Genomic DNA, 22283 nt, shown 5'->3' with positions numbered 1-22283 from the left:
GTCCGATTCTTTTACTTTATGATTGTCAAATTTGGCATGTGCGTGCATGTATGTATGCACGTATAAATTTATGTACATGTGTTTGGGTATGTGTGTGTTTGTTGTTTGTTCGTTTGTGCCTGTGTGTGTGCGTGCGTGTGTGTGTGTGTGTGTTGTGTGTTTGTGCGTGAGCGATCGCGCGCGCATGCGTAAATTAGTGTGGGCGTGTGCTCTTGCTAGTATGTGATGGCTATCGCCGATCATCACCCACTCCTCGGTACGGATTTACGCCCCTGTCTACAATATATGGTTGTGAGGAAACAGCTAGCATAATTCACAGTTGGATTACGGTTGAGTGCGTTCGGATCATAATACAGCGACTGTGATTAGAGCTGCGTCTATTGTAGCCTGTACTAAACGTCATATCATATGGGATCGCGCTGGGTCTTTTTATTTCGGAATAACAACATTGCCATGTCTGTAGGCCTAGAGGCCGCCTATACACATTCGAGATTTGGCTACATTGAGGACGTGTTGGAAGACCGTCATGTTTATTCGGAAATGGAACGTACCGATGCAGCTGAAAAGAAAAAAATAATAGAATATATAACGAGAAGAAGTGATCACCTTTCAGGGCAAGAATAATAACGGGGTCTAAACAAAGTCTGTAGGCGCATCACACCATTGTCAACCGTTATACTCGGAGCAGATAATAAGCGGCACGATATAGTCTATTTATTTATCTTGGGCGACAATTAAAAAACAAATTGAGACAAAGCTTCTTCATAACTGTATGTCTTCGGCTGTTCTAGTTGGCTCATCAAATAGCCTATACTTCAGTTATAATAATCTAGATATTACAGGCAGACACTCAGATTAGTTGAATTATTATCATGGATGGGGACAAAATTCAAAGAGCAGATCTTTCTAGGGCTGAAAATGATGAGTTGACACCTCTCCATGCAGCAGCATCCGATGGCCACCTTGAGAAGGTACAGGTTCTCATTGGCCACGGAGCAGATCTAAATAGTGTGGATAAATTTGGCTTGACACCTCTCTATGCAGCATCATTCAATGGTCACCTCGATATTGTAAAGTTTCTCATTAGCCAAGGAGCAGATCTTAAAAAGGCGGATCAAGATGGCAGGACACCTCTCTTCGCGGCATCATTCAATGGTCATCTTGATGTTGTACAGTTTCTCATTGGCAAAAAACAGATCTAAATCGGGCTCGTATTGGTGGGCGCACACCTCTCCAAGCGGCATCACTCGAAGGCCACCTCGATGTTGTACAGTTTCTCATTAGCCACGGAGCAGATATAAATTGGGCTGGTATTGGTGGGCGCACACCTCTCCAAGCGGCATCACTCAAAGGTCACCTCGATGTTGTACAGTTTCTCATCGGCCACGGATCAGATCTAAATAGTGTTGATAAAGATGTCTTGACACCTCTCCATGGGGCATCATTCAATGGTCACCTCGATGTTGTACAGTTTCTCATTGGCCAAGGAGCAGATCTAAATAGTGCTTATAAAGATGGCTTGACACCTCTCAATAGGGCATCATTCAATGGTCATCTCGATGTTGTACAGTTTTCTCATTAGCCAAGGGGCAGATCTGAATAGAGTTGGTCGAGATGGCAGCACACCTCTAGAAGTGGCATCACTCAATGGTCACCTCGATGTTGTACAGTTTCTCATTGGCCAAGGAGCAGATTTAAAAAAGGCGGATAAAGATGGCAGGACACCTCTCTTCGCGGCATCACTCAATGGTCACCTTGGTGTTGTACAGTTTCTAACTGACCAAGGAGCAGATTTAAAATGGGCGGATAAAGATGGCAGGACACCACTCGTCGCGGCATCATTCAATGGTCACCTTGATGTTGTACAGTTTCTTATTGGCAAAAAAGCAGATCTAAATATGTCTGTTAATGATGGCAGCACACTTCTAGAAGCATCTTCACTCAAAGGTCACCTCGATGTTGTACAATTTCTCATTGGCCAAGGAGCAGATCTAAATAAAGCTGGTATTGGTGGGCGCACACCTCTCCAAGCGGCATCATTCAATGGTCACCTTGATGTTGTACAGTTTCTTATTGGCCAAGGAGCAGATCTGAATAAGCTTGGTCGAGATGGCAGCACACCTCTAGAAGTGGCATCAATGAAAGGTCACGTCGATGTTGTACAGTTTCTCATTGGCCAACAAGCAGATTTAAATAGGGCTGGTAACGATGGCAGCACACCTCTAGAAGCGGCATCACTCAAAGGTCATCTCGATGTTGTACAATTTCTCATTGGCCGAGGAGCAGATCTAAATAGTGCTGGTATTGGTGGGCGCACACCTCTCCAAGCGGCATCATTCAAGGGTCACCTCAATGTTATACAATTTGTTATTGGTCAAGGAGCAGATGTAAATAAGGTTGGTCGAGATGGCAGCACACCTCTAGAAGTAGCATCACTCAAAGGTCAGCTCGATGTTGTACAGTTTCTCATTGCCAAAGGAGCAGATCTAAATATGGCTGGTATTGGTGGTCACACACCTCTCCAAGCGGCATCATTCAATGGTCACCTGGATGTTGTACAGTTTCTAATTGGCCAAGGAGCAGATCTAAATACGGCTGGTAAAGATGGCAGCACACCTCTGGAAGTGGCATCACTCAAAGGTCATCTCGAGGTTGCACAGGGTCTCATTGGCCAAGGAGCAGAACTAAATAGGGCTGGTTTTGAAGGGCGTACACCTTTCCACGCGGCATCATTCAATGGTCACCTCGACGTTGTACAGTTTCTCGTTGGCCAAGGAGCAGATCTAAATACGGCTGGTAATGATGGCAGCACACCTCTCCAAGTTGCATCATACAATGGTCACCAGGATGTGGTACAGTTTCTCACTGACCGAGAAGCAGATCCAAATAGGGCTGATATTGAAAGGAGGCGCACACCTCTTCATGCGCAGTTAATTAATAAAGGTAAGTCCAGTTTGTAAGATTGATTGTATTTTTTACTGACTCTATCGACCCCCTCTCGGGGTATTTGAGTACAAACATATTTCCAACATAGTATTAATATAGCAATAGTATAACAATGATAAACATGTGATAATATGAACAATGATAAACATATGATAATATGAACAAAGACAAACATATGATAATATGAACAATAACAAACATTTGATACTAAGAATAATGATTGTGATAATATGAACAAACTAGACATATAATACTTGTTTGGAACAAGTATAGGTGGGCTGGTCAACTAACATTTGAGACAAAATAGAGCAAAAATAAGCGACATACTGCTTACAAATTCTTAAAAGACAATATCATGTAGATTCATAACGTGAATTAAAATCACCTTCTATAGGCATAACATGCAAATTATGTCATTTTTTACATGAGGCCTTTAATCGAAATTTTCACTCTAATGACGTCATCAAAATGAAAAATGGTTTTTATTAAACTTGTAGAGAATTATCTTAGCTACAACATAGCGAAATTTTGAAGAAAATCGATCAATATATACAGAGATACAATCAATTTTTCATAAATATGCTGACGTCATAATATACAAATTCGTAGTTTTAGTTCGAAGGCCATTATGATGATGTCACGATACACTTAATGGCCAAATGAGACATGAAATCATATCGCCGACTCATACTCTATTTAAATATGAAACAAAATTGAGGGTCCCGGTGCATTCCAAAGAGCTATAATGGATTTTGCATAGGCCTGTTTTTGCCCATATATGCTATGTATTAAAAAAGCTCGCGCGTACGGACATTTATCTTGAATGGACGCTCATCTTGTTATTAATGATCATAAAGAGATAAACATGGTATCAAATTGTTTGAAAAAATATGAGAAATATCATGAAAGAAAAAAAAATGGCGATTCTATGTTGTGTAATGGTGTTACGCGCGAAAACGCGCGCGCATGCTCGTACGCGCGATTTTTTATAAAATGCTTAAAATGACCTAAAACGTATGCAAAAAAAATTTGAGACGATTTTGAGCATTATAAAATTTTGCGCGCGCACTGACGCGTGGACGTACGCGCACGCGCGGGTTTTTTGACCGAAAATTGACCGGACGGATATTGACCTTGATCATGATAAATATGAATGAGAAATGAATTTTGGTTATGAAGATATGATCATGAGTTATTTTTCACAAAATGGCGCCTAGATGACGTCATCAGTCAAGGTCAAGGTTGAAAACCTTATTTTGATTTTTCTATATGCCTATACATATGTATGCCAAATTTCAAAGCATTTGATTAAACCATTTCAAAGTTATCGTGCTAACAAAAAAGTGGGTCGAAATAAGAAAAATAAACTAGATTTGTAATACTTGTTTGGAACAAGTATAGGTGGGCTGGTCCAACTAAAATTTTAGACAAAATGAAGGGTACATTTGAGATAGCTCTTTGTCTCAGCTACATCATACTCAAAGTTCAGCTTAAACGAAGCTAAAACGACGGAGATATTGCTCGCGAAAGACGGGAATGTAGAATCCAGTTTTGAGAAAAAGTCATGTCCCATAGAAAATACACGCAAAAAGTGAAAAATTGACATGCCTCCTTTAATCGCAAAAATACGCCATGATTCCTTTGTCAAAAATGAAAAATGTTGTTAACTACATTTGTAACGAATTGTCTCAGCTAGAACATATCGAAATTTGGAAGAAAATCGATCAATATTTACAGAGATGCAATCAATTTTTGAAAAATATACTGACATCATAATATGCAAATTGAAATTATGAGTTCGGAGGCCATTATGATGACGTCATGAGAAAAGTAAGGGTCAAATGAGACTTGAAATCATATCTCCAATTCATATTCTATCACAATAAGAAGAAAAAAATTCGGGTCACCTTGCATCCTAAAGAGCTACAATGGATTTTGTATAGGCATCTTTTTGCCCATTTATGATATGTATTACAAGAGCTCGCGCGCACGGAAATTTATGTTAAACGGGGGATCATTCCGTTATTAATAGTAAACATGGTATCAATTTGTTTGTAAAAATATGTGCAATATTATGAAAGAAAAAAAATGGCGATTCTATGTTGTGTAATAGTTTTACGCGCGAAAACGCGCGCGCATGCGCGCGTGCGCGATTTTTTATAAAATGCTTAGAATGGCCTAAAACGTACGCAAAATGATTTTGAGACGATTTTGAGCATTTTACAATTTTGCGCGCGCATTGACGCGCGGACGTACGCGCACGTGCGCGTTATTTGACCTGAAATTGACCGGACGGATATTGACCTCGATCATGATAAATATGAATGAGAAATAGCTTTTGGTTATGAAGATATGATCATGAGTTGATTTTTACAAAATGGTGCCTAGATGACGTCATCAGTGAAGGTCAATGTTGAAAACGTTATTGTGCTTTGTACATATGCCTATACATATGTGTGCCAAATTTCAAGGCATTTGATCGAGCCATTTTCAAGTTATCTTGCTAACAAAAAAGTGGTTAGAAATAAGAAAAATATTTAATAAATAAATAAATAAAGGCAATTCTAACGAAATTATAAGGTGGTCTGTACGTTATACAGCCCACCTGACTAGATTTGTAATACTTGTTTGGAACAAGTATAGGTGGGCTGATCCAATAAAAAATTGTGACAAAATAAAGGGTACATTTGAGCTTTTTGTCTCAGCTACAACATACTCGAAGTTCAGCGTAAATGAAGCTAAAACGACGTAGATATTGCTCGCGAAAGACGGGAATTATGGCCATTATGACGACGTCATGATATTTGTAATGGTCAAATGAGACATGAAATCATATCTCCGACTCATACTCTATTAAAATAAAAGAACAATGTGGGGTCTAGGTGCATCCCAAAGAGCTATGATGGATTTTGTGTAAGCATGTTTTGCCCATATATGCTATGTATAACATGTGCTCGTGCGCACGGCCATTTATCTTAAACGGACGCTCATTCCGTTATGAAATATCATGAAAGAAAAAAAAATAGCGTTTCTATGTTGTGTAATGGCGTTACACGCAAAAACGCGCGTGCATTATTTTCGAAATGCTTTAAATGGCCTAGAACATATACTCTGTTTTGATTAAAAAGTGATTTTGAGCATTTTAAAATATAGACAAGCGCGGATTTTGATGAGATGTTATGTCGAACCTTGATTTGAAGTTCATGTGTTTTTAATATGGTTCAGTTTTGATGACTCGTTATAAAGATATGATTAAAAGTTGATTTCCACAAAATAGCGCCTGGATGACGTCACGATGATCTTGAGTTACTAAAAAGTAATACAATTCTAAGTTATACTAATATCACTCATCATTGAAAGTTTCATGATAATGGCTTTATTTATTCTTGAGATATCCTGCGAAAGAATTAATGGCAGAATCGTTCGTGTCTCCTTAGATCAAGATTAAATCTTGATCTTGGGAGAAGTTGCTACAAACGGCAGTGTCAGACACGTTGCCCCATGGTGCGAGATAGGACTTATGTAGCGTGCCCCCATTTAAAACAATTATAGAATAACAATTAATATTACATTTCATCAAAAGTATGAAACTATTAAAATTACTCTCATTTTACGGGAAAATATATTATATATATATATATATATATAGGTCTATATATATTTGTATTATGAATCAATTGATTTGGTCGATCCCGTTCGATGGCACAAACACGGCACTACTGGACAGAGATTCTAATAATTACAGAGCTTGGTCTTGTTGCTCTGTTCGCCAGCAGTTTAGAGATATGGATTGGTAGAATAATAAATGGGAATAATAACTTGAAATTGTCACTTTGACGGTTTAGGTGATACGTATGCTAATGTTTAAAATAATGTAGAATGTATTTTCACGATTTTATATTATGTTCTAAAATGCTCTTCCTATTAAGGTCTACCACATTGTGATATGCAGTGCACACTCTGCCTGTCCACTGATATAGGAGATGAATTTCACTATATTTTTGTTTGTCCGTTTTTTTCAAAGAGAGAGATGTTTATATTTATCAAAAAAGTGTTGTAAGTCTAAGCTCCCAAGTGCTATGCACATGGAAGAACTTTTTTTAACTAGAAGCACTTCTCAGTTTAAGAATTTAGCGAGATTTACCCGCCTTATTATGTTGAAATTTAATCAAAAAACAGAGAAAGAAGATAGTTCAAGCATTTCAAGAAGTACAATTAGAGCTGAACCTACACGTACTCGTAGCGGTAGGATAGTGAAACAGCCTACTTTGTTTACTATTTAGCTTGTAAATAGACTGCATTATAGTTATCCTTTTATTATTGTCAGTTTGTCACTATCTACATTCATTGTAAATGTACATGTACATGTATATATAATTTGTGTTTACTAGTTGGTTTATTGTTCATGTTTGTACTTTCATACACTATATACCTATTATCGTTTTTATATTTGTGTCATTATCTATGTATAATGTATGTGAATTGTATTCATAAGTCATGCATTGTTATTTATACTTTTATGTTTGTTTGTACTCTCATACCCCGAGAGGGGGTCAAAGAGTCAATAAAATTCTAATTCTAATTCTAATCCATATGAAAAGTTTCAACTGTGTAGTATATTGACCATTATGGATCTATGGAAGATAGATTGAGACAATATATGACCACTGACCTCATACAATAAGCAGTTACACCTTTGACCCTAATTGACATAACAGAGAATGCATTTTCACAATTTCATCTTCTTCCATGAAATGCTCTACCCGTCATGTTTTACCTATGTTTATTTTGGGCCATTACAGGAAGTGGGTTATTGATGTGGACCATTTAAGCTCATTTTATGTATTTTATTACCAGAGGAAAAAGAGTCGTTGAGTCACTCAATAGGAAACTGCTAACGTTTAAATTTCACAAATAGGACATAGTTACGTGACATATGCATAATTCCAGCAATGTTCTACAGAATTTGCGAATTTAACATTCATATGAACATTTAGACATGATCCCACCACCTGTTCAAAAAACTAAAAGCTCAACTTTTATAGCCTATCGTCTCAGCCATAACATACCCAAATTTGGGAGAACATAGAGCACAAATGAGCTAGATAGTGCTCAAAGATTAATGTCATGTAGATCCATGATTTGAACGAAATTGGCACCTCCCATAGGCTTAACACGCAAATTAAGAAAATCTGTCAAGTTACCTTTAATCGCAATTTTTACTATGATGACGTCATCAAAATTAAAAATAATGTGTAGTGATCTTGTAGGCAATTGCCTCAACTACAAGATAACAACATTAAGAAGAGAATCGATCAATATTTACAGGGATACAATCAATTTTCCATAAATATGCTGACGTCATAATATGCAAATTCGTATTTTGAGTTCCAAGGTCAATATGATGATGACACGATATACTTAATGGCCACATGAGACATGAAATCACATCTCCGACTCATACTCTATCCGAATATGAAAAAAATGTGAGGGTTCCCGTCCATTTCAAAGAGTGATACGGGTTTTATATAGGCATGTTGTTGCCCATATATGCTATGTATTACATGAGCTCGCGCGCACGGAGATTTATCTTGAACGGACGCTCATTCCCTTATTAATGGTCATAAAGAGATAAACATGGTATCAAATTGTTCGGGAGAACATGAGGAATGCTGTGTCAAAAAAAATCTAGGAGGAATTATTTTGCGTTCGGCCGTGACAGACGAAAACGCGAACGCATGCGCGTGCGCGAGATTCTTTATGAAATGCTATTGCTAATAATGGCGTACGCGCGCATTTTTTGACTGGAAATTGACCGGACTGATATTGACCTTGATCCTGGTAAATATGAATGAGAAATGTCTTTCCGTTATGAAGATATGATCATATTTTGATTTTCACAAAATGGCGCCCAGATGACGTTATCAGTCAAGGTCAAGGTTGAAAACCTTATTGTGCTCTTTCCTCATGCCTATACATATGTGTGCCAAATTTCAAGGCATTTGATTGAGCCATTTTCAAGTTATCGTGCTAACAAGAAAAGCTCTTACGAAAACATAAGGTGATCTGTATTATATACAGCCCACCTGATAAATATATTTACGAATCAAGGCGAACTGGGCAGTTGACCCTCCTCCTGCTACAAGTTTGCCTCACAACATTGCTTACTTGTGAGCTATCATTTACAGTATTACCATCTACTCTTGGCTCTTTTGAAAAAATGTGACATAATTATCCTTACAAATGTTGCTAATTTTTTTAGCTGGCAAGCATGAACTGTATTAAAAACCTTATCCATGTGCAACGCGCTTGGTCTAGAGCTACTACCACACAAGTTATTTAGTATATACATTTTTCTCTCATTTTGAAAGAATGGACATATACAAATATACTGAAATTCATCACCAATATCGGTTGATGTACAAAGTGGGCATTGCAACTCATGTACTACTACATTTGCATCAAATCTGTTTTATTAACAGGTAATCTATGTGTTTTACATCTAAATTTACTGAAAGTTATTGCTTCCTTCTGACATAATATCTGCAGGTACATTTCATAAACTTATTCTTAAATATCCTTTAGTTCGTGCAAATATGATTTGACCAGGTAGCTGCATCCATTCCTGAATAGACATGTCAGAAAGCCTGATTTTCACAGTATTCATTATCCAGGCAGCGCTATAGCCTTCTCCTTGAGCTCGCCAGACGTTCCCAAGTCATGTATAATCAAAACTGTCTGCAAGAAACTCAACCCATTTTGACTTTATATTAATTAAAGTTTGGTATGTCGTACGTCCCGGGTAATGTACTGTACAGGGGCGGCGATTTATTTTCATGACCGGGGGGACAATATGCGAGCGGAAATCTGTTTTCCGTTGGTATCACGGTAATACCAACGGAATACAGATTTCCTACAATATTAACTTGTACATGTTTAAGGATATTTGCGAGGATCGTAGCGACCGAGCGAGAAGATTTTTGCATTTATATCCCGTTTCTTCCGGGAACCTGGTATACCAGGCTCCCGTGGAGCCCACTCACAGACGGGAACCTGGTATACCAGATTCCCATAATAGGCAGGTAAATGACGTCTTTATAAGCCTAAAATAGCCTTTCCCTGCCATTAATTCACTACACTAGTGGATTTGAGGTTTTATCCAAAGTATATGCTATCATTATCCATTACTCCTGTTTTGTTTACTTTAATATTATTCATTATAATTGTACTTTTTCATAAGCATGTCAAGTTTTCTCTCACATGAAATTCGTACAGCAGCGTATTGCAGCTCCGCGATGTCTGTCCCAGAGATATTGACTTTCGCTGAGACCTTCCATGCACAGAATACCAATACTGCTGGTATTTCAATTGGGAGCAGCGCAAAGCTTATAACCAAAGCATATAACGGCACGCGGCACGCGCGGAACAATGCTCTTCACTGCACATGAAAGGAAAATCCTAAGGTCAGCTCTCTATTGTCAACAACAACAAGCAGTATTATAAGTCTAAAGCAAGATCGCGAGGTTGTACTCGATTTAGTCTCCGAAAATGAGTCTTGATCAGGTGTATTTTGGATTTATTATTATGATATTTTATCACCGACCCCACCCCCCCCCTCAAAGCTCAGATTTATTATTTAGTTTGTCTCTGTTTTTGTTTGTTTATATTTTTGGCTAAAGTATGATGTCCGACGTATAATAGTAACGTCAATATAGCATAATAAACATTTTTGTATAGCAGTTTGATGCAACAGAGATTTACATTCAAAAGTTCTACTTTTTATAAGTATTGGACATTAATATTCTTCTCATTTCGACTTTATCAGCCGCTCATTCTCTATAGCGTATATAGCGTATATGTGAGAGGGGGGAGAGGTATATGTTTAGAGGAGATATACATTATTTGAGAAAGAGGGGGGAGATAGAAATTTATCTCCGATCTCACCCCCCCCCCCCCCAAGCTCCGATTTTGTTTCTTTTGTGTTCGTCTCTTTGTTGTTTGATTATATCTTTTCGCTAAAGTATAATGTCTGACGTATAACATCAGGGATATGTTATAATAATTAATCTCAAGGAAGGGATGATGTCGGCATGCAAGTAAATGGCGGAATAGTAGACAACATTATGAAAGATGAAGATGGAAAACGACATACAAAGAGAGAGAGAGAGAGAGAGAGAGACAGTGAGAGGGAGATAGAGAGAGAGAAGGGTGGGGGGTGGGCGGGTGCAGTATAGATAGAAAGTTGGACGTAGTCTGTTCTGTATTTATTATGATATTTTTCTCACCGACTAACCCCCCCCCCCTCCCCCCCCCCCCCCCACGTCAGAATTTTTCTTTAGTTTTTCTCTTTTTTGTTTGTTTATATCTTTTGGCTAGAGCATAATGTCCGACGGATAATAGTACCGTCAATATAGCATACTAAATGTTTATATCAGTTTGATGCATCAGAGATTTACATTCAAAAGTTTTACTTTGTATAATTATTATTCAGCAATATTCTTCTCATTTTGACATTATCAGCTGCTCGTTTTCTATTTCGTTTCCCATAATAAATATAAGGTATAATGAGTACATCATCATGGACATGGATATGTTACAATAATCAATCACATGGAAGGAATGCTGCCGGTCTACAAGCAAATGGAGGAATAGAAAACAATATGAAAGATGAAGATGGAAAACGACATTGACAGATAGACAGACAGACAGACAGACAGAGAGCGGGAGAGAGAGAGAGAGATTGAGAGAGGGGAGGGGGGGGGGCGGGAGAGAGAGAAAGTTGGACGTAGTCTTTACTGCATACATTTTTATGATATTTGTTTCTCCGATCATCCCCCCCCCCCCCTCCAGCTCCGATTTGTTTTCCTTTATTTTTAGAAGTACAATGTCCGACGTATAATAGTACCGTCAATATAGCATAATAAACTTCTTTTTTTTTAAATATCAATTTGATGCAACAGATATTTACATTCAAAAGGGTAACTTTGTATAATTATTGTACAGTAATATTCTTCTCATTTCGACATTACCAGCCGCTCCTTTTCTATTTCGTTCCCTCTATACAAAATATAAGGTATATGTGTACATCATCAGGATTATGTTATAATAATTTATCTCAAGGAAAGAAGGAATGGTGCCGGCATACAAGCAAATGGCGGAACAACATTGGCAGATAGACAGAGTCAGAGAGAGAGGGAGATATGGGGAGAGAGAGAGAGGAAAGAGAGAGGGAGAGAGACACATAAAGAGAGAGAAACAATCATTTCTCATCATCATCTTTTTGTCTCTTACATTTTAGCATATCACATATTCTTGTTCATTCCTTTATTATCTTTGAATGATTGCAAAAACAACAAGACCCCACTCCCCCAAAAACACACACACAAAAAAACAGGGTTATACGTGTAGGATCATCAATGCTGTAAGCCAGTTCATTTCCATTCAATTATACCCTTACCTTACTTCCGCTCTTCTATTGTTCATAACCCTGACAACAACCTTTACATTCGTCAACGTTCTTTGTTCCTCTTACGTCACTAAGCTGTGGGATCATGGACCAAAGACAAAGATATAGCTCTTTTCACATATTCTATAAAGGTCCCAAATACTTGCATTTCTGCGTCATTTTTATTTGTATGTACTTTGTCAATACATACTTACACACTATATTATTGTCAAAATTTGCAAATATATTCATACATATTGATATTATATAGCGCCTTTACATAAAACATGTTTAAAGCGCTTTACATTAGTAAATAAAACAGAATAATTATTTTGCTCTCCAGGTAATACTTACGAACTATTTCGTTTCCCCTATATCATCTTCCACTCTAGAATCCTATCTTGTTTATATTTATTTATTGTGTACTTTTCCTTGTCTCCCTCTCCATTATTCTTCTGTTTTTTTTACTGAAGAGAAAGTTTCATTCTTTCTATTCTTTCTTTTATAATGTTATCCACCTACTTCTAGATGACCGTTTTGTGGTAAAGTATTATGTCCGATGTATATTATTTCCGTCGATATAATGAACGTTTCATTTTATTTTGATGCAACAGAGATTTACATTAACAATCAAAACTTTTACTTTCTATAATTTGTGTACAGTAATATTCATTTTGACATTATCAGCCGCTCGTTCTCTATTTTTGTTCCCTAGTATTTAAGATATATGCTTTCATCATCATCATGTATATGTTATCATAATTTATCTCAAAGAAGGAATGATGCCGGCATACAAGCAAATGGCGGAACAACATTGACATATAGAAAGAGAGAGAGAGAGAGAGAGAGAGAGAGGAAGATAGAAAGTTGGACGTAGTCTGTACTGTATTTATTATTATGCTAGTTGTCTCTCTGATCAATCCCCCCCCCCCCCACCCGTTCCGAATTTTTCTTTAGTTCTTTAAACAAAATATCTTTTCGCTAAGGTATAATGTCCGACCAAGGAGTTATTTCCTTCGTCCGACGTATATTAGTTCTGTCAAAAAAAAGATTGTTTCATATTAATTGTATGCAAAAGAGATGTTTTTATATCCAAACTCTTACTTTTTTAATTATTGTACTGTAATATTCTTCTCATTTCGATATCAGCCGTTAGTTCCGTTTTTTTCTTCTTCATTTTAAAAATATTGTATAATAATTTTTCTCAAAATCAGAAAGAACAATTTCGGTATAAAAACAAATAGCGGAACAGAAAGCAGTACGAGAAAGAAAGACGGAAACTGGCGTTGAGAGAGCGAGCGATCACGAGAGAGAGAAGCAAACATTTCCCCTATCATCTTTTTGTCTGTGACATTTTATTTAATCACATCCTCTTGTTTATTCCTTTATATTTCCATGATTGTAATATATTTGCATCAATATTTTAGATAGGGTAAAATCTGGCTATGCGTTATATGATTAACAATTCTTATTTATATGTCGAAACGTGCTTTCGGAAATCGCGGAACAGAAAACAGTATGAGAGAGATGAAGTATAATGAACGTTTTTTTAGAGAGTGTGAGAGAGGGAGAGAGAGACAGAGAGACAGACAGACAAGACAGAGAGAAAGAGAGAGAGAGAGAAAGTTGGGCGCATCGTTATATAGTATTAGTATGCTATTTTGGATCTCCTTTCACCCCCACCCCCCCCCCACCCCTCCCCCGTTCTGGATTCTTCTTGAGTTTCATTTGATCTTGTTTATATATTTCGCTACAGTATAATGTCCGACGTAAATTATAACAGTCAATTCAATTTGATGCAACAGAAATTTACATTGTAATATTTTACTTTGTATAAACTGTGTATTTTCTCACAAAATCGAGTATCAAAATAAAAAGAGATAAATAAGAAGAATAGGAAGAAGAAGAAGAAGAAGAAGAAGAAGAAGGAGGAGGAATAAGAGTGAGAAGGAAAAACAAAGAAAAGACGCGGAGGAGAAAGAAGAAGAACAAAATAAGGAGGTAGAAGAGGAAGAAAAGATAAAGAAGAACAAAACCCTACCGTACGGAAGAGCTGAAAGAACTTAGAGGTTGGAGCACGGCAGATTGCCAAATGATCTACGCATGCGCTAAGTTCCTGCTCGTCGAAGCGACTGGCCAGGCTTTAGCTCGGTCGAACGCACACGCATTGCGCCGCGCGCTGAACAGTCGCACGGTACAGCAGCGAAGGAGTCGAGTTTTCGATTTTTAATCTCGTTTGTGAGGTGGCTATCAGGCTAAACAATTTCGGAAGGAACGGGATATAAATCGCTGCACTCTTGGGCCCTCCACAGCTTAAAAGAATGTTGCAGTCTTTAGTTATTATTTGCTATACATTTTTGGGGAGAGCTTTTTCAAACTTTCCGAGAGGGGGACGATCCCCCTAAAATAAATGAGGGCGGACGTGCCCTCCCCCTCCCGTCCCCCGGGATCGCCGCCCCTGGTACAACTGTAAATTTATCTACCATTCCCAATTTCAAATTAATTATCATCAATATTCTGTTGAGAAAATACATAATCAAATGTTGATATTGGAGATTTAAGGGGAGATGACTATAAGTCACTGATAGATTAAAGTCAAATACCAACCTTCTTTGTAAAAGGGATAGTTCAGTTTTGATGCAGAGGGCGCTTCACAAAATAATGTTTAGGTGAGATAATGAAAAACTAAGTGACAAATTAAAAAATATATACAATTTAAATAACAAATCATCTTTGTTTGATAAAAATGGATTCAGAGACAGCTGGAATATTCAAACATATAACCACTTCTAATATTTGCGGTGCCCCACAAATAATTCGGTTATTTAGTCACAGCCATGAAAAACGAGATAGCGCATAGTACGCTTTATTCCAGCCAATGCCAATATCCACTTTTTGTTGGCCTTTTCGTGCTGGTTATAATACGCACAACCAGCCGGTCCGTGTATTGTTATGATTGATAATGATCAATTAACGGTCACGATATTATTTTGAAAGTGGAGCTGAATTGATCGTATTCAATTTAAAGTTACACATTGTGTGGTCTAAAATTTCCTTCAGAGCAATTTTAGGTTCTAAAAGGGCACTAGAAATGTCATAAATAAGAATGTTAGTGCAATAACCATGTACTTTGAAGGCATTTGTGGTCTTAAACATTACTTTAAAGAATATCATAGGCCTATATAAGCCGTTATTTTTTAATGATTAATGTATTATATTGCAACTAATGAAACCCGTCGAAATCCATGGACAGCTAGAGCAGATGAGAAATACATTTCGAAATATGAACATGTCAGCTTCATACAGATAAAAGAGAGAGGTAGAGTGAAGGAGGGACTGCATGCGGGACCACAGACCATACAAAACATTGTATGCTATACAATGTGCTTCAGAAAGTACATAAACTTTGAAAATTACGATCCCAGGGTCCGTAGGGCTATTACGATATTTCATGTATTCATTATATTGTAATGTGTTACCTTGACGTACTATACACGTTACATATTTACTGAATTGGGCAATTGGGCATTCACATATATATAAGTTACTTGTTCATTTTATCAGTCATAAGTGTAAGGCAGTGTGTACAAAAGACATGGGTAAAATCAACCTGTTGATATATGTTTTCAAAAAGATAAATTCTTGGCTTTATCATGATAATAATCTATTAATGAATTGTCTCATAAGGTTCCTTTCATATAGCAAACATTTGAAGAAATCCATGTATATCGGCATCATTATTTTTCATGAAATATATATCAACAGCAGCTTAACTTTCCCCATGCGTTTTGTGCACACTGACCTAACGATGAGGGCTCTATATCCACATTCGCTGTTTACGAAGAATGTGCTTTTTATCGTTTTTCCAAATTTGTGCTTTAATTTTGAATTAGCCTCTAAAGTTTAATTTTGTAATGCTACAAAATAGCCGAGCCAACCGTCTTCGTTTTGTTTGGAAATTATTAAGCTCGACTCCGCTAGTCACCATCATAGGCCATCTATGAAAATGCACATTCAGAGGCGGCGGGGGGGGGGGATTTTTCAAGTTATCCTTTTAAAAGTGCTTCTTTTTACATAGGAAAAGTGCCCCCATTTACTTCAGATAAGTGCCCCTATCTATTTCTTAAAGGTGCCCATTCAATATTGTTATTAGTGCCCCCTTCTCCAATGACAATTGCCGATAATCAAATCTGAGAGGTTTCCTTTTACTATAACAAGTGACCTTTTCGTTTGTAATAAGTGCCCCCTTCTCCTTCTTAAAGTGCCCTTGTGCATCTGATGAATGCCCCTTTCTAACTCTGATAAGTGTCCCCTTTCATATCGAAAATTGACACCTTCTTTTTTTCTAATAAACGCCATTTTTCCTTTTGATAAATGACAAATTATCTTTTTATAAGAGCCCCTTCCACTTCCCATGAATGCCCTCCTCACATCTTTAATAAATGCCTCTATAAAAATCGGAAAAGTGCCCCTTTCATTCGACAAGTTCCCATTTTACTTTGTAAACATTTCCCCTATTCATCTCAGGTGAGTGCCCCTTTTCAGGTACAAGAAGTGCCTCTTACCATCTTTGGTAAATGTCCCTTCACCTCTTATAATTGCCTCTTTTCAAGTCTGAAAAGTGTCCCTTATATTTTGACAAGTGTTTCTTTTCCTTTGTATGCCCTCTTTTCATCACACCCAACTGCAAAATATGATGATTAAGCAGTATCTTGGACCATGTAGTCTGTAGAAAGAGAAACAAATATTGAAAGCATTCCTGATAATGTAATCACAAAGAAGGGGTATATAAGAATTTATAAAAGTGGTACATTATCGCTTTTAGATTTCCCTTTGTAGGTGCCACTTTTTTTCCAGAAAGGGCCCCTTTTTTGTTGACCCCTCCCCTTCCCACTTTGAAAAACGCTCTGCCGCCGCTCCTGTGCACATTTGTTTACAGTGAGTGAACAGATGAGATGAATAAATTGGCGTTTCTGCTGTATATTATGTGCTATATAACACCTGATTTGGTTGTTTCTTTGTAGATCCAGCCAGGGGTGTCGAAAAACAGGTGGATAACGAAGCAAACGTGCAGACCTCAAAACTCAAACAGCTTAACTTAGACTCTTCATCTTCTGGACAGGTCGTAGAAGATGTTATTCGTGATTCCATGGAGGCATCCGATCAGCAACCAGGCTCGATTCGCATCGAGAAGTATGGCATTGAAGTCCAGTTTCATCCAAGTGAGATTTGGGGCGTTGATGACATCCAGGCAGTACCTGAAGTTCCAGCTGAACTGGCAGACTTGTTAACAGAGGACCAAGCAATCATTTGTGTTGGTCTTAAGGCGTCATCGTCTAATGCAAAGTTTAAATATCCAGTAAAAGTGACGATGCCCCATTCAGCAATTTTCACAAGTCCGGATTCTGCATCTATTGGGACTTACCATCGAAAAGGATGTAAGAATATTTACAGTTAACAACTAAATTATTCATAACCTCACCAAGTTTCTCTTATTTCTTAAGTATGTGAAAGTTGAATTGTCCTGATTTATGTTTCTTGAGAATCGTTTTATATGTAAACATGTTACATTTGACAAAACCACATGTTATTGTTAAGTTAGGAAAAACACAAAAAGCATTAAATTAACAAGGAGTATTATTAAGTTACTTGTTACTTGCAAGTCTCTGTTCGGACGCATGTAATCACCCATAGCAACATCGAGTGATAAGTTTAAGCGTGCTTCATTAACATAAACAGAGTCCAACTTCTCAAAATTGTCGGTTCAATTTAGGGTTTGACCCCAAATGCAACGATAGAGTTTTAATATGAATGGATGCTCCGACCCTCTAAACCGACACTATAATAACATCTATATGTTGGATGTATTATCTTTTAAAGCTATTCCAACGTAATGGCTAGTGAGTACCTTTTTCTTTTCTTTTTTTTTTTCTTTTTTTTTAATATTTTTTTTAAATTTATTTTTTTTTATTTTTTATTTTTTTATTTATTTATTTATTTATTTATTTTTATTTTTATTTTTATTTTATTTTTTTATTTTTTATTTTTTTTTTTTTGGGGGGGGGGGCTGGACAATTTGAAAAATCGACCCCCGCCCCCCTTGAGCGCCAGGGGGGGGGTTTCTCTGTCTTCTTGTTTATTTTATTTTATTTTATTTTATTTCTGCTCTTTTCCAAATGTAATAACTGAATAATAAAGAACATATAAACGTATAATACACAATTAAAAAAGAATACAAATTTCATGTCAAAACGTTTTGTTTACTTATGTTCATATAGTAACGAAACCTAATATTTCTAGAACATATTATTATAAAGTTTAAGTGTTATCCAAACTATCTGTTGAAAAAGTGCAGGAGATCGCAATCATAAGCGATGATTGACTAGGATGACGGCCTCAAATACAAATATTAAGGTGAAACTTAAAATGAAAATGAAGTGTAAATAAACGTTCTCCTTCTTCCATTCTTAATGTTGTTGTTTTTATTTTGGTTTCAATTTAATGCCATGTAATTTTCTTGCTTATGTAAAGTGTAAACTGTATATTATGTATAAGTTTGGGCTACTTTCTTTTCATTGTACATGCATATTCTTTTTATATCATAACAAAATCAGCCCGAACCAGGATACGTGACACCGATAAAGGGAGAAGAATATTTTGTGGCATGGCGTTCTGGCGATCTTAAAGTAACCTGTCAGGTAGACGACACGGACATATACACCAAGGCAAGTTAATAGAATGCTTTAGTTACAAAGAGAAACTAATTCAAAATTCACTGATTGATTTGTTGGCTATTCAGAGCAATGTATTTGTTTGGTAGGTGTGTTGTCGGTCTGTATGATCGGCCCATAGCGTATTGAGAAACATAGTTGTGGCACGCGAAAAAATAACCAAGTGACAGGGCTCCAACTAAATCCCTCCAACATAAAATCTCTCTATATAGAAGGGAACTTATTTGGAACTCCATGAATTAACATTTGATCGCGAACTTGTGCGCGTGTCACACCTATCTCTCTCAATACTGTGACGGAGGTATATACTAGAGAGGGAAAATAAGTAGGTATACAAGCAATTTTTCTCGCCGTAACAGTTGAATGAAAAGTTTACATTACAATTAAAGTTACTCGATTATATTACCTGAATATGAATGTTTATCTATCCTGGCAAATATATGCAACATTTCTTACCAAATGTGTATTAATTTGATATTGCGTATCAATTGAATAATACTAATAATAATACTGTTTATTTACCATGGCTCGACGATAGTGTGTCTGCGTATTTGGTTGCCAGCAGACGTGGGTGTGCGTTGGATTACTCAAACATTTTAACTCATAGCATTCCATGAGGCTGCGTGCACGCTACCGTTATAGGGCTTTGTACATGCGGGCTAACCACTGATTAACTGCCATGTGCGTGCTAGCACGCATAGCACGCATTCGTAATAACGGTTATTGTGCATGCTTATTGGACTGTGCTGTGTGTTTCGTATGCGCTATTCATAGAACCATCACTTGAATCAGATAATCTCCAAAACAACCTGGCACGGGGGGATTTGGGGCTTGGCACAACGGGGATTAGCCCTGTGGCATGATAAGAAACAATTTATTTGTTATAGGATGATACCTACGGGGTCTAATAGAGACACATGTAACACCATTACTGTAGCCTATCTGTAGAGGAAGAGATCATCTTTAATCACGCAAATCGTTTAGGTAATACTATCTAATTCATGGGCATGACGGGTATACATTTAATGTGTATCTAAAAATGTTATCCTATGTCTTTCTTAACAGAAACAACAGGAAACTCTGTTTCATAAATCACTTGAGGTCAATGTACGGTTCGTCGTTAACACTTCAGCCGCTGACCAATCTAAAGTCTTCGTTCAGTTCATCTTGGAACAAAGCGCAAAGATAGAAATTATTTGTCCGATGAATCTGTCAGGTAAGTGTTCATCGCTTGAAAACATATACATGTAGGCCCCTAGCTTAGCTTTCAGCTTCATAACGGAGAAAAGAAGAAGGAGAAGGAGGAAGAAGAACAACAACATTTAGTATACAGTAGATTTGCGGGAGCACCATGTGAGAGAGAGAGAGTGTTGAGGAGTCCTGAAAAGGACTCTGACTCAGTAATCTTTCTTGGGGGTGTGGTAGTCCTCAAAAGGACTGTTTGTTATCTTTCGTAGCATATAGTTCTAAAGGGAAATATAGCGCTTGGAGAGGATGAATGATAGTCAACCTGTTCGAAACGTCGAGCCATTCATCCTCTCCAAGCGCTATAGTTCTCTTTAGAACTATATGCTAAGAAAGATAACAAACAGTCCTTTTGAGGACTACCACACCCCCAAGAAAGATTACTGAGTCAGAGTCCTTTTCAGGACTCCTCAACACTCTCTCTCTCTCTCTCACATGGTGCTCCCGCAAATCTACTGTATATCTACATCACCATGCAAGCCGACACTTACAAGCAACATTTAGTAGTATACATGTTAATCTCATCAGCTGTTCAAACGTTTAAACGACAGGAATTAGGTTTCGGAAACAAATACAAGAAATTGTAAAATGTTAACAAATTATAAAATCGTCCCAAGAAAATATGTCAGGCAAATATTACAGTTGGAAATAACAATGGAATTCAGTATTTGATATACAAATATATTTAGGAAAAAGGAAACACCAACGTGGAACAGTGTTTCGTTTTTTTCTTCTTCATTTCTTACTATAGGGGACCACGTGACACCAAGGGCAAAAGGAACTCAAAAGTAGGTCTATTTTTTTATTTTATTTTATTTCAAAATGTTCTATTCCGCTGCTGATCTTGTCCTGGGCGTAAATCTGCTGACCTTTTCTGTACTTTATTTTTGACCACTTTCTCTGATTTTAAGTTGGGTCTGTTGTGCGACTTTGGTTTTCACAGAGTGGAATTTTCTTGGCTCGGGCAATTTATTTGCGCACTGGTGTTTTCTTCTCCATTTCATTGTCATTTAACTAAGTGACAGTCTTGTAGATAATCACTAATTTGATTGGTTTGAACAGTTTGAAAGGAGCCTCATGAGAAAATGCGTTGGTTTGTTTATGATATTATGACAGTATATAAATTATAGTAGCCTATATATTGTTTGTCACATAACTATGCTCTACATGTAGAGCTTATATAACACTTTCGTCACCTTTAGACAGGCTGTAAATTGACCACAGTTAAATTTGTCTAATGAATTAACTATTATCATTGAAAAACTTTTTGCCATAACCAGCTGTAGGCCTACATATTAGTGTTGAAATCACAAACTAAATCGTTGTCTCTCCTTTAATCTCAGGCCTACCGACTCAACAGAAGTAACAGATATGCATTTGCTAAGAATCTCACAGGAACTCCTTCCGGCTCATTTCTCTGCTCTGCACCTTACTCTGGGGATCAAACCAAGTATTGCACAAGGTATCCTAACGCAGAAGATAAATGACTATCCAGATACATACATGCACCTTCTGCAGCTGTGGAAGACAGAATCCCATAGGACCCTGAGAGACCTAGACCAGGTTCTTGTTGAGTCTAAGGCTGGTGGTCTTAAATCCAAGTATAAACAAGAGCAAAAGTAGAACATCTAATTACACTGTTTTGTTGACAGTGAAGGTGCCTGCTCATTTGTTTGCTGCAGAAGAAATTGTGAGATTTCTTTCTTCTTCTTCTTCCCCTACCAGTATAATACTGACCGCCGTTGGAGTTGTAATACTCTATGTGCAGCTAAAACAGAGTTTTAATTCATATTTTTATTTGAAATATGTTAATGTGTTCGTGATGATTGTGGTGGTTATTTTTGGTTATTTTTCCTGACAGCTAAGATTATACTTTATTAAACTGATTATCATAAATATCATATTACCACTTCAAA

At 37.1% G+C, this 22283-nt stretch overlaps 1 protein-coding gene across 1 annotated transcript; it reads left to right on the top strand.

The window, feature by feature from the left end:
- Positions 1 to 872: 872 nt before the first annotated feature.
- Positions 873 to 21990, top strand: LOC115927359 (ankyrin repeat domain-containing protein 50-like). Its single transcript, XM_030993154.1, has 7 exons — positions 873 to 1189; positions 1583 to 1664; positions 2064 to 2541; positions 17416 to 17705; positions 20188 to 20338; positions 21119 to 21155; positions 21711 to 21990. The coding sequence occupies exons 1-7, from the start codon at positions 873 to 875 to the stop codon at positions 21988 to 21990; spliced, it is 1635 nt and encodes a 544-aa protein (XP_030849014.1).
- Positions 21991 to 22283: the final 293 nt, after the last annotated feature.

The sequence above is a fragment of the Strongylocentrotus purpuratus genome, unplaced genomic scaffold (assembly GCF_000002235.5).
Source record: "Strongylocentrotus purpuratus isolate Spur 01 unplaced genomic scaffold, Spur_5.0 spur5_scaffold_20, whole genome shotgun sequence".
Taxonomy (NCBI): domain Eukaryota; kingdom Metazoa; phylum Echinodermata; class Echinoidea; order Camarodonta; family Strongylocentrotidae; genus Strongylocentrotus; species Strongylocentrotus purpuratus.
The sequence above is the reverse complement of the archived record's forward strand: the minus strand, read 5'-3'. Positions and strand labels throughout refer to the sequence as shown.

What these genes read in the sequence shown, in the direction of transcription:
- LOC115927359 (XM_030993154.1), top strand. Translation starts at nt 873, where the DNA reads ATGGATGGGGACAAAATTCAAAGAGCAGATCTTTCTAGGGCTGAAAAT. An exon ending in TTGTCCGATGAATCTGTCAG is followed by an intron (nt 20,339 to 21,118) that starts GTAAGTGTTCAT and finishes TTCTTACTATAG; the next exon opens with GGGACCACGTGACACCAAGG. An exon ending in AGGGCAAAAGGAACTCAAAA is followed by an intron (nt 21,156 to 21,710) that starts GTAGGTCTATTT and finishes CTTTAATCTCAG; the next exon opens with GCCTACCGACTCAACAGAAG.